This window comes from Prunus persica, chromosome G4, assembly GCF_000346465.2.
Source record: "Prunus persica cultivar Lovell chromosome G4, Prunus_persica_NCBIv2, whole genome shotgun sequence".
NCBI classification, from domain to species: domain Eukaryota; kingdom Viridiplantae; phylum Streptophyta; class Magnoliopsida; order Rosales; family Rosaceae; genus Prunus; species Prunus persica.
Window position 1 is genome coordinate 12,803,394 of NC_034012.1, and position 14,118 is coordinate 12,817,511.

The window sequence follows — 14,118 nt, forward strand, 5'->3', positions numbered from 1 at the left end:
TTTTTAGCGTCTCAGTTAATTTGTCTTTTAAAAAAAAATCTCTTTCATATGTTTTTACTATGTGTCGCTTTCTCTACTTTCTCTATTTTCTCTCTTGATCTCTCTTATCGTGGTATGATAACTTGTAGGTTGTTGAAGAATGTAAAGTTCACTATTAATAATGTTGAAATTTTTTGTGATAAAATCTTATGCGTGCTAAATTTTACAGATAATTAAGTTGAAGAAAATATCAATGATAGTAATATGTACATCACTTATTTTTCTCTTTGAAACTTAACATCTACTAATAGTCTTGATGAGGGAGTCTTGGTACACATAAAATTAAATTTAGTTCAACATATGTTCTGGTAATGGTGTATGCATGTATTAATTTAACATGACCCTTATAGTTGTATGTCATTTTTAGCGTATAATTTATTTGTCTTTCTTTATCCCTTTTTTATATTTTACTCTCTATCTCTGTCTCTTTTTCTACTTTCTCTCTCTGGATCTCTCCCTCATCCAACCGCATCTATGGCCAGCTAGGTCCCTGGCAGATAAGTGGTCACCAATTGTAGGTTCTTAAAGAACGTAAAATCCACTACTAACTATAAATAATAAAAGAGTCATATTTTGGGAAGAAAATAAGTCCACTGATAATATATAGTATTGAAATTTTTGTGATAAAAACTTCGTACCTGTCAGATTTTGCAAGTGGTTAAATTGAGAACAATATCAATATTGATAGTAGTGGATCAATAGTCCGTCTCTTTAAAATTTAACATATGTGACCTCGTTGACTACCTAAATAGTCTTGACGAGGTATATATAGGAGATAAGAGAGAGAGAAAATGGAGTGGTACCATCCTGATGTTGTAAATTAGGAATTTCCTATGTGATATGGATAGGATCCACCATCTACTACATTGCAAAGGAGAGACTTAAAGCCCATGGTGTCCTGCATGTAGTGCCACTAGGGATCACATCATTTCATTTGTCCTGCAGCCCGCGGGCCGAAGTGTGCCTCCACATTTGGTAAGAGATAAATCTCTCTCTTCGATTTGGATGGAGGTCACTATTTGGAACTACTTGAGAGAGCCAAAAACATCAAAGGTAAGGAAGTGTGACTCGCATCATTTGTAAGTGAACGGAATCTTCTCTTTTTGTTTTGGATGAGTGTCACACTGTTTGCTGCAACATTTGTGAGAGAAAAAGATCATTTTCTCTTTTGTTTTAGCTACTTCAAATTTGGTATTGTTCTCTCTTTTGGTCTTTGACTTTGTGAGTAAGAATCTGAACTTTGTTTTTGACTCATGTATGTAAAAGTGATTTGGGTGTGTTATAGACACTGTTTTTGTAACCTTCTTTATTATTAATGGAATTTTATCTCCGTCTTCGAACTGTATGTAAGTACATTAGTAGATTAGTATATATTCTTTGTGTATTGTTATGTAAATTTGTCATATTTTACCTTTGCTTGACAACATCAACCAAGTTCCTGGAAACATATTATTGAAATGGAAAATATCAACCCCCATATAAAATCAACATATTCAAAAGTATCACTTGCCACAATATTAGTCGGTTCTCGAGACTTGATAAATTTTCAAGAACCTTATCAATGAATGTACATTTTCTTCTTTGGCATCTTCATGGAAAGGTGACATTGTACGTGTGATATCAACCCCATCAACTGGTCTTGGATGTGAAGGATAAATCAGTTCTGCATCTGGATTAAGCAATTCCCACCTGAATTCATTTAAAACAAAACTCAGCAGTGCCTACACAAATGATGAGTTGGGTTTGGTCACTTGTATCCTGTAGACAAATGATGTAACAAGATTGCAAGTTGAATCCTAACAAGCATGTTCCCAGCACATATTCTTAGCCCACCACCAAAAACTTGGTACGTTCCAGGTTTAGCTGCTTCCTAATTAATTAGGGGAGTGAAAGTTAGTTTATAATCAATATTATGTGTGGTGATCAAGTAGTTATTTAATTTTTCTTAATTAGTAGAATTAACTACCTACTAATTACTTGTATATATGTAGGCTTACATTCCATCTATGTGGGTTAAAAGCACGTGGGATCATCAAAGTTCTCTGGATTTGTGTGCAGATATCGAACCCAAAGAATCACATGCCAACCCTTGGGGAATTTATAACCTGCATGCATGAGTTTACCAAAACTTAAGTACCATGAATCTAATTATTTTATTATCTTTAATTGCAGCAACAAATGCATGTTAAAATAGTGTACGTACCTTTATACTCAGCTTCCTTGGTAGCTAATCGGAAGATAATGTTGACGTAAGTCTCCTAATTAATTAAGGAGATTTACTTCCTTGATTAATTAAGGGATTTACTTTCCTATTTTTATATAGTTGATAAATCATTGTATAATTAGGAGATACTTTTCTAATTCTTTATTGTATCTAATTCCTTGTATAGCACATGTAAACTCTTATATATACCTCCTTATGGAGAAGAATATTACTTAACTTAAGATATTCAAACCATATTCATATTTTAGTATGTTATCAGAGCAATCGATCATTGGTTGTCTCTAAATTCTCATATCAAATTTTCTTCAAATACAAACCCTAAATCCTCATATCAAATTTCTTCAAACACAAACCCTAAATCCTCTTATCAAATTTCTTCACACCCAAACCCTAAATCAAATTCCTCATATTTACAGCTTCAGATCCAGATCTTCATACCCGAATCCTCATATTCTCTTATCACAAAACCCTAAACACAAATTCTTTTTTTGTTCTCTTATTCGTCTCATCTTCCCAAACCGTTGCCTTCACTTCCCTATCCTCCAAAATTGCCACAACAGGTTCCCACAGTTATGTTTTGCATAGTTCTTCAAAGAAACACGTCTGAGTCATTAACACCGAAGCCACTGATCATATGACCTTTGATCCTGGACAACTTACCTCTCATACACCGTCTTCTCAATCGGTGGTGTCTAATGCCAATAGTACCCCTTCCCCAGTAATTGGGGAGGGTTCCCTTTTTCTCTCTGACTTCCTCACTTTGGATTATGTATTGATTGTTCCATTCTTACATCATAATCTTTTGTCTGTTACCCAAATTACTACAGCTTTGAATTGCACTGTAACCTTTTGGCCTACTCATTGTGTTTTTTAGGACATCTTCAGCAGCAAGACGATTGGTTGTGGTACTAGGAGGGGCAAACTCTACTATCTGGACTTGGCCTCTGACAGTGAAGCCAGCTTCAGTTAAGCTTACAAAATTTGGGGTACGAGTGTTGAAAAGCAAACTTCCGAAGTATGGTTATGGCATCGACGTCTTGAACATGCGTTGTTTGGATATTTACAGAAGCTATTTGCTTCCTTATTTTCCCAGTTAGATATCTCCAGTTTTACGTGTGACATCTGTGAACTAGCCAAGAGCCATCGTGTTCCTTTTCCCTTAAGTTCACATAAAAGTTTGGTTTCATTTTCTCTTGTTCATTCTGATGTTTGGGGTCTGGCTAAAATTACCACTCTTGGGGAAGCTAGATGGTTTGTCATGTTTATCGATGATTGCACACGTATGACCTGGGCGTCTCTTCTCCAAACAAAAAGGGAAGTCAGTTCTAAATTTCAACAGTTCTATCAAATGGTAGACACACAATTTCATACAAGAATTCAGGTTCTTCGATCTGATAATGGAGGAGAAATTCTCAATCATGATCTTAATCAGTTCTTACAAGATCATGGCATCATACATCAATGCTCATGCCCTTACACTCCCCAACAAAATGGTGTGGCTGAATGACATAATAGACACTTATTGGAAGTGGTTCGTGCCTTTCTTTTTGGTGCCAATATGCCTCGGTCTTTTTGGGGAGAAGTCGTCATCTCTATAGCATACCTTATCAATCGGATTCCCTCCAGTATCCTCAATTTTCAAACCCCCATTCAAACACTCTACCACCATCTCCAAATACCTCCTTCCAAAAACCTAGAACCTCGGATCTTTGGTTGTGTGGTCTTCGTCCACTTACATGATCACCAACGCAACAAGTTGGATCCCCGCGCCGAAAAATGTGTTTTCATCGGCTATGCACCTCATCAGAAAGGGTACTGGTGTTATCGTCCTCCGAGTCAGAAAGTCCATACTTCTTTGGATGTTGTGTTTCCCGACATATATTTTTCAGCTGTCCAGGAGGAGGATCCAAATGCCAAGACTTCTCATATTTCAGAATTTTTCCCTTCAAATTTTTCCCAGACTGAAAACGACTGGTCGCAGGTTGAAAGCGACCGGTCGCCACCTACAAATCCAAATATGCTTCTTCAAAACGACCGGTCGTCAGAGGACTGCGACCGGTAGTCTCCCGGCTGTCAAACGCAGGAGGAGAAAATTAAGGAGTTTTTGCTCGCTCAGGAGTATTCTTGAATGGGAGTATCATACGCTGACAGTACATCCATACTATTCTATAATTTCTCCTTCGACCCAGCCCCTTATCCCCTCCGGGGCTGCTCCCAAGCCATCCATAGTTGTCACACTTAAACCCCTCCCACTTCTCTCTCTCTCTCTCTCTCTCTCTCTCTCTCTCTCTCCATCCATGGTTAATTATATTAACAAATCTGCAAATAAATGAAAAATATTTCGAACAATTACTAAAATTAAACCTGCAAATTAAACCAAGTCAACCTATGTGAGTGTGTGAGAGGAAAAGAGAGTGACGGTCGGCAATGGGCTGGCAGTGTGGGGGCTGGGTTGGGGAGAGAGGTGGTTGCTTCTTGATTTGAATTTTTATTTTTGTATTTCAATGTTATCAAATACATATAATAAAGTGTGGCAGTTGTGAGGTTTAGTATAATACAATTATTTTGACGTGGAATCATTAAAACTCATTAGAATGGTTAATATTTTATTAAATGCGTGTAAATGTACCGATGTTATATTAGATTTTTTTAAAAGAAGTTTTATTAATTTTAAAAAAAATAGTATAGCTGCACGACTTTACCTTTTTAATACGTGACTCTTGGGCACTAAGCGGGTCCCATATATATAAATAGTATGGCCGACCAGCTATACTAGATTAAAATTTTTTTAAAAAAAAAACGTATAGCCGGGCTGCTATACACATTTTGACACGTGGCGCCTAGTCGTTGGCCGGTTCTTTTTTATATTTATATATATAAATAGTATAGGCGGTTGGCTATATGAGATTATTTTTAATAGCCGTGCGGCTATACTCTGCTAATGTGGCAAATTTTGCCGGCATATATCTGTGCTGACGCATGTTTGTCGGGAGTGGTTTTTTTTTAAAAATTTTAAAAACATAAAATTAGTTTCTTTACTCTTTTTTTTCCAACATCTTTAATCTAATATATGTAATTAAGTAATATCTTAGCCTTTTTGAATTACTTTCATTAGTAAGTACTTGAACTTCAATGAACATCAAAAAAATAAATTATGTATTATACACTTACGTACGTATTTTTAACTAATACATCCATGTTCTACAAATGTCTTAAAAACTGGGTAAAAGTACAATACTCGTATTATATAGGTGCGTAGGTAGTTTTCATGTTTAACACACATATTTTTTATAAAAATTTCAATAAGTCTCACAAAATTCACGTATTATACATATAATTTTCACATATTATTGATTAAAAATAATACATATTAAAAAATATAAATAATTTATATTAAAAAATATATTATAGTGGCTGAACTTTTAAGTTATAATGTATCAAAATTTTGCCGAACAAAATGCGTACATATTTTATTCGTATTTTTTCTCATTTCGTATTTTATTAACTATGAATGAATGTGAGAGTCTAAGATCATTTCTTATTAAATTATATATATATATATAAATAGTATATCCGGTGGCTATACAAGATTTTTATATTTTTTTTTCAAAAACTAGTACAGCCGCCCGGCTATACTCGTTTTTACCAATTTTTTCCTTCCTTTTCTCTTAAATCACAGTTGTATATGCTTTGACAATTTTACCTTCTTAGTTTCATCATATGCTTTGATTCTACCCTTCAGAGCCCATGACTGAAGTACAGCCACCATGCGGGGTTGAACGAAGAGAGCAATTCGCCTGAGAGCGTCTGGCTGATTAATTGCATTTGTAACGTAACGTCTAAGCCTTGCATAAGGCTTTCCATGAACTGCCACCAACGAACTACGACCCAGAAAATCAACGGTGGGCCAATCTAGGATGAAAGTATCCAGTGATTGAAATACAAATTAGTTCACCGCTAGGAAGCATGTTATGATGCAGGGTGATCCAAAGAGGTGGCTTCTATACATCCCTGCTCCATCACCGTACCTGATCAATTGCCAGTGCTGCTCAATGCATAAATTTTAATAGGGGTGGCCGTGCTAAGCATATAGGAAAAATGTAGGAAGATAATACTTACTTGGACTGCTTAGCATTGATAAATGCTAAAAATATAAAAACTATGAGAGAATATTTGTTTGTGGGAATTTTTTGTGTATTCTTCTCCTTGTAGGAGGTCATATTTATAATACAACGAAACCTGAATGAGCAAGTAAATAATAAATTCCTAAATCTATTTGCAGTAGGAAATCAGGAATTAAAGTAAATCAATTCAATTATAATAGGAATTCTTGGTGTGTAAAGAAAGTAAGTCAATATCCACAAGTCACGCCAACACTCCCCCTCACGTTGGTGCATAGATGTCGCCAATGCCCAACTGATCCAGTGAATTGTGGAATGCTTTACTGGAAATCGCCTTTGTCAAAATATCCGCCAATTGATCCTCGGATTTCACAAAAGGAAACTGAAACACTTTAGCCTCAAGCTTTTGTTTGATGAAGTGTCGATCCACCTCGACATGTTTAGTACGATCATGCTGAACCGGATTCTGTGCAATGGCTATAGCAGCCTTGTTGTCACAAAAGAGATTCATTGTGGATGTAGGTTTATACCCAAGTTCAGTAAGCAACTTTCTTAACCAAAGAAGTTCACAAATCCCTTTAGTCATGCCTCTGAACTCGGCTTCTGCACTGGATAAAGCTACTACATTCTGTTTCTTGCTTCTCCATGTCACCAAATTACCTCCCACGAATGTGAAGTAACCCGATGTGGATTTTCTATCTGTTACATTACCTGCCCAATCTGCATCTGAATAACCATCAATATTTAGATGACCATGCTTTGAGAACATAAGTCCTTTTCCAGGTGCAGACTTCAAATATCTAAGTATCCGAAAAACTGCATTCATATGGTCTTCACTTGGAGAGTGCATAAATTGACTGACAACGCTCACCGCATAAGCAATATCTGGTCGAGTATGTGACAAATAGATCAATCTTCCCACTAACCTTTGGTATCTTTCTTTGATAGTTGGAACTTGATCCGGATATTCTCCAAGATGATGATTCTGAACAATAGGAGTGTCCGCAGGTTTACAATCTAGCATTCCTGTGTCTGTCAACAAGTCTAAGACATATTTCATTTGAGAGAGAAATATGCCTTGCTGCGATCGAGCCACCTCAATTCCCAAGAAATACTTGAGTCCATCTAGATCCTTCATCTCAAACTCCGTAGCCAGATAGTCTTGTAGTTGTGATATTTCCTGTTTATCATTCCCAGTAATAATCATATCATCAACATAGATTATTAATGCTGTTACCTTCCATTTTCGATGTTTCAAGAACAGAGTATAATCTGAGTTGCACTGTTTGAAACCATTGTTCTTCATTGCCATGGTGAACCGTCCAAACCAGGCACGTGGTGACTGTTTCAATCCATACAATGCTTTTTGTAACCTGCAAACTGTTCCAGTCTAAGTAGTATTATATCCAGGAGGAATGTCCATGTACACCTCCTCCGTGAGTTCGCCATGTAGAAAAGCATTCTTTACATCAAACTGGTGTAGTGGCCAATCCAAATTAGCTGCAAGGGATAATAAGACTCTGACGGTGTTTAACTTTGCAACTGGAGCAAAGGTTTCTTCATAGTCTATACCATAGGTCTGTGTGTACCCTTTTGCCACAAGTCTTGCCTTGTATCGCTCGATAAATCCATCTACATTGTGTTTTATAGTAAACACTCATCTACATCCGATAGTCTTTTTTTCTTGGGGTATAGTCTCCAATGTCCAAGTCTGATTTTTCTCAAGGGCTTTCATCTCCTCTTTTATAGTTTGGACCCACTTAGGATCTTTCAATGCTTCAGAGACCTTGGTTGGAATATGGATAGCAGACAACTGATGCACAAAAGCCTTGAGTGGTTCAGACAGCTTCTCAGTGGATACATGATTTGCAATTGGATACTTGGATGTCTTGCCAATATCAGGTGAATAACGGTTTGGTGGCTTTCCACGATTTTGCCTGCAAGGTAATTGATATCCAATAGTTTTATCATCTAAATGCACAAGTCTAGTAGGAGTAGTTACCTCAAGGATATTCTCAGGAGATTGGTCTGTTGGTACTGTTGAGTTAGAGGGGGGTCTTCATCTTGTTGTTCTGTATTGTCTATAGGTGTGAGACTCGGATCAGAAATATCTTCGCATGGATCAGGCAATTGATCGCTATGAATGGGCGATTGGTCGCTTTTCGACAGAGAGTAATCTCGTGCTCCAGACTCGGAATGATCAATCATTTCTGTACAAAGAAGAATTTCTTTATTTTCCAAGTTGCTCCAATTCTGCTTTTCACTTCGTATCTCCCCTTGAAGTGTAGAATTGGATGATGGGTCATGGAAGAACAGCTCAGATTTCAGAAAGGTCACATCCAAAGTGACATAGGTTCGTTGGGTAGGAGGGTGATAACAGCGGTAGCCTTTCTGATGAGTGGCATAACCCATAAAAACACAATGAAGCGCACATTGATCAAGTTTTCTACGTTGATTTTTGTGGAGATGAACGAAAGCCACACATCCAAAGATTCGGGGTGTGAGTACCAAAACAGAAGGCAGAGGTCTGTGTTGTGCAAGCACCTGTAAGGGAGTTTTAAAGGTCAGTACACCAGAAGGCATGCGGTTGATCAGATGAACTGCGGTGACAATAGCATCATCCCAGTGATGGCGAGGAACATGAGCGCCAATCAGAAGTGCTCGGGCGGTTACAAGAAGATATCGATTCTTTCGTTCAGCAACACCATTTTGTTGTGGTGTCTGAGGACAAGTCGTCTCATGGATAATTCCATGTTGTTGGAAGTAAGTCTGTAAGTCATGATTGACAAATTCTCCACTATTGTCTGAGTGAAGAATCTGGATTTGAGCATTAAACTGAGTTTTCATCTGTTTGTGGAAGGACTGAAAACAGGAAAACACTTCGTTTTTATTCTTCAGCAAATAAAGCCATGTCATCCGTGTACAATCATCGATGAATGTGACAAACCATCGAACACCAGAAGGAGCAGTAATAAGAGAAGGTCCCCAGACATCAGAGTGAATTAACGTAAATGGAGTAGTACACTTGTTCGTACTCAACGGGTAGGGCACACGGTGACTCTTGGCCAAAATACAAGTATCACATGTGAAGTCAGAGTCCTTGAAACCTGAGAATAAATCTGGTATAAGATGCTTCATATAACTAGAAGACGGATGTCCCAATCGACGGTGCCACAACCAGATTTACTTTTGTTTGCTATTAAAGGGATGTGTCACGCTGTTAACCATGCCGGGACTGAAGTCATCGACATAATATAGCCCCCCTCTCTTAGTACCACGACCAAGAATCTCCTTAGTGTGAATATCCTGAAGCAAACAAAAATTCGGGTAAATGAGTACACAACAATTCAATTGTTCAGTAAGCTGACTAACTGACAACAATTTAGTGGATAAAGATGGAACAAGTAAAGTATTAGACAGTGTAAAAGAGGATGAGAGTGCAACAGTGCCAGCCCCTGTCACAAGATAAGTAACACCATTGGCATTTGCAATACAGGTTCGACTAGGTTGTGTAATATTCAGAAAATCATCAGGATCAAACGTCATATGATCAGTTGCACCGGAATCAATTATCCAGCTCTTGGAATCAATCTTATCGGAAGTATGGAATCCATAACCAGTACCATTACTGGTCATATTGCATTGTCCTCGATCTATAAGAGTAGCCCACCAATTGGGGTAGCCATGCGATTTAAAACAAGTCTCACAAGTGTGTCTCGGATCACCACAATATGCGCAATCTAGTCCATGTGTCGGGGTCGTTAGTCTAGTAGTCATAATCTGTGCAGCGGAAGATGCATAGGATACAGGTTGAGTAGGAATTGGGATCGGAATCTGAGCCTGAGTCGGGGCCGGAATCGGAGTCGAAAGCGGGATCAGGGTCTGAATCAGAGACAAATTCGGGGTTGGGGTCATCATAGGAGTGGGGGTCGGGGTCGTCTTCGGAGTCGGGGTTGGGGTCGTCGTCGTCATAGTCGGGGTCGGGGTCGCGGTCGTCAAAAGAGGATCCTAATTCTGGATCGGATTCGGGGTCAAAGTCTGCATCTGTAGGAGCAGAGCCATCTGGGTACTCAACTCAACGATAGTTGGTAGAGAATGAGAGAAGGAGTCGGTGGTGCTACCTCCATGAGGGTTGAAAAAATCATCAACCCCCATAGCAGCGGCGGGGGTTTGAAACTAGAGTCAGCAATTCCAAGATCGCCGCTCTGATACCATGCTAAAAATATGAAAACTATGAGAGAATATTTGTTTGTGGGAATTTTCTGTGTATTTTTCTCCTTGTAGGAGGTCATATTTATAATACAACGAAACCTGAATGAGCAAGTAAATAATAAATTCCTAAATCTATTTGCAGTAGAAAATCAGGAATTAAAGTAAATCAATTACAATTATAATAGAAATTCTTGGTGTGTAAGGAAAGTAAGTCAATATCCACAAGTCACGCCAACAATAAATTCATCTGGACGGCGAAGAATTTTAAAGTAGTATAGGAAGGTAAGCATTTCACCTAAAAATGGAAACCCCATGTGACCAGGCTGAAGTTTGCCGCCAGTGGTGGTAGCTAAGTGTTGTAGTTTGAGAGGAAGCACATACCAAAGTTCATTCCATCACCACAAGAACAGCCCCAGTAGTGGCAAACCTCCCAAAACCAAAGCCAGCCACATTCCCATAGAAAATTCCATGCTTAGCTAATAAGATACCAAATAATTAAGCAGATATACATACATACGAAATATGATCCCCTTTGGCTCTTGTCCTAGTATGTAGCTAAGAGCACTGGCAAAAATTGAGAAAATTGACGAAAATGACCAATAGTGTAACATGAAATCTAATTTAAGAACGATAGCGACTATTATTGAGTTGAATGACAGAAATGCAAATCATGTTATAATTCATGAACGATTTCTATAATTTGTTTTCGATCAAGTTAAATGTTAGTCTGATTATTTAGTATGTAATATTAGTTTGTGATCTGAAATAGTTAATGAGAAATTCAATATTTCTTATACATCTCTGATTTTGTTCAGAATTCTCTCTCTCTCTCTCTCTCTCTCTCTCTCTCTCTCTCTCTCTCTCTTCTTCTTCTTCTTCTTCTTCTTCTTTTTTTGTTTTTTCATGTGAAGCAGCTTGGTTCACCTGAACTTGATCAACTTGCAGTTAATTACTATTTCCGCCTCTGGATAAGCCCATGATTCCGATATAAGAAGATAGGGACTGCACATGTATGCCTGATAATTTAATATGAATTCTCATCTGTGGGCATATATATGTATCGTTATTGCAAATTTACAATACATGTACGCACGTATGTATGTACGTATGCACTTATGTAACAGTATTATAACTTTATAAATTTGTTACAGTATGTATGATAGATTATAAAGAGAGGAAAAAGACTTTATATGTATTTTTGTGAAAAGTTCAATGATCTTATTAAAGTAAGAACATAAGGTAATCTTTCCCTCAATAGAAAAATGTATTCTGCTATAGACTTTACTGAGTTCCAGATCACAGGGTGAAAAGGAAAACAGCGTTAAGCTTCATTGAGCCTACTGCTATCTGCTATAGACTCTCTCTCTCTCTCTCTCTCTCTATATATATATATATAGAGAGAGAGAGAGAGAGAGAGAGAGAGAGAGTGGTGACAAGGCTTTGTGTGAATGACAGATCATGTTCCTAGGATTAGATGTCATTAATCAATTAGTTCAACTAACCCAGAACACAAGACATGAATAATATTCTTGACAATGGTCAAGCAAAGTATAAACCCACAGAACAAGTTATATAAAAGTTCCAAAATTAAAGCGCCTATAGCTAGATGTTGTACTAATATTTAAAAGTGCACATATGCTTTGCACCGGAAGGTAAGAAACCTAAAAGCTAAAAAAAGAATAAGAAAAAGTTGCAAAAGCTTCACTGACGCAGCATGTAAAGTTCCATGCAATTTGCCCTACAAAAACCCCCTGTCAGGACACCTTTCATGTCATCCCTTTTCCCTCTCCTACCATCCCAATTAAACTGAGGTTTTCAAAGTTTTTAGTGGAAAATACAAGAGCATTTTTTTTTCTTCATCAACACCAATCTCCGATTACTTCTTCGATTATGGCTAGCCCCATTCTAAGATTCAATCACAAGAGCAATGTTGTATTTTCTGTGATGGTGCTTCTATGCGTCACACTGTTGATACAGAAGAGTGGTGCAGCTGAGTTTGCAATAAGTTGGAGTGCTCCGAATGCCTCTGCGCCTCACTTTGATCAATGGGCTGAAAATAACAGATTTCAAGTTGGAGACTCCATAGGTAAGTTTTGAAGCTTTATCTTCATCAAGGCTGAGTACATATTTGTTTTTCAACCTTCAACGGATCATTACTTTGAGAAAAGAATTATTATTATTATACTATGTGTCCAGAACTAGTTTCTGAGCTGAGTTGCACCATGCATTATTTAGAATTTGAAATTCATTATTTAGTGTACATATATAACACGACTGTTACGATAACATGACCAAATATATAAATTATAATTAGAGTGTAATTAAGAGTAATTTTCATCTTGTTTGACAGTTTAGTATATCATATTGGTAGGAGATCATTTTAAGATACTTGCCAAAGCATGGGGGCTTATAGCCCCAGTGGTAGTGAGCATTTATCTCCTCATCGAAGGCCAAACCTCGACTCCCCCTCTTCCATCCTTTAGTTTTTCTTGTAAAACCAAGTAAAAAACCTAACTGATTTACTTGATGCTACTTCAACTGCAGTTTTCAACTACTCTCCTGGCCAAGACTCAGTGCTTAGAGTAAACCAGGACGACTATGCAAATTGCAACACCGATGCCCCTTCTGCGAAATATACTGATGGCCACACTGCCATCAAGTTCGACCAATCTGGGCCATTTTATTTCATCAGTGGCAACAAAGACAACTGTCTCAAAAATGAGAAGGTGGTAGTGATTGTGTTGGCAGATAGAACCAATAGAAATGCAACTGCCCCTTCGCCTTCAAACTCAACTGATATAACCCCATCTCCAGCTCCTGCCGGTGAAGCGTCTCCACCTTCACCGGATACAGGGGTGGTCGAGAACCCTACTCCAGCTCCCGAAAGCCCTCCACCGCCCAGCGGGGCTTCTCCAGTTTTCATGAGTTTGTTGGGGTCCATTGGAGCTTTTGCTGCATCCTCATCACTTTTACTACTCTAACTGGATATTGGATTGTTTGAGTATAAAGTTCGTTTCCTTCCTTTTTTTTTTTTTTTTTTTTTTCTTTTTCTTTTGTGATTTATTGTTTTTATTTTCTTTAGGCTCAGTATATATCTTTGGACTGGTGTTTGATATTCGTTTGTTGCAATTGGAAAATAAGGAGGGAGTAAATAATACTCATTAGTGTGCTTGTGAGACTCCACCATAAGGGCCAATAATGTAATCACACAAACAAATAAATTGATTTTCATACGGTCACTCTGTATTCAATATTTATATGTTTCTGTTTCCATCTTTCTTTTAGTTTTGGAAGCAGATGCATCTGCAAATTTTAGTTATGTTTATAAATTAAGCAGGCTCACAATCGAGGAAGCAACACGGTGCCCAATCTGAAGTTAGAATTGGACAGGATGGATAATTTATTTTTTAATGAAGAAAAAAAAAATTTCATTTCCACAAAATTAACAAAATTAAGCGTAAAAAAAATTCTATCTAATTCGTCAAAGTCATCGAAAACCAATCAATTGGATTGGATTGGATT

General features: G+C 37.6%; 1 protein-coding gene and 1 pseudogene across 1 annotated transcript; one reads left to right on the top strand and one right to left on the bottom strand.

Annotated features, from left to right (window-relative positions):
* On the bottom strand, positions 1,447-11,066 carry LOC109948633 (annotated as a pseudogene).
* LOC18778796 (early nodulin-like protein 1) lies at positions 12,358-13,849 on the top strand. Its single transcript, XM_007214535.2, has 2 exons — positions 12,358-12,682; positions 13,141-13,849. Exons 1-2 carry the CDS (start codon positions 12,487-12,489, stop codon positions 13,575-13,577), a joined length of 633 nt encoding a protein of 210 aa, XP_007214597.1. The 5' UTR covers positions 12,358-12,486; the 3' UTR covers positions 13,578-13,849.

Excerpts from the sequence above, each read along its gene's own strand:
- LOC18778796 (XM_007214535.2), top strand. The coding sequence starts at position 12,487 with ATGGCTAGCCCCATTCTAAGATTCAATCACAAGAGCAATGTTGTATTT. Across the intron at positions 12,683-13,140 it reads TCAAGTTGGAGACTCCATAG|TTTTCAACTACTCTCCTGGC; the intron begins GTAAGTTTTGAA and ends CTTCAACTGCAG.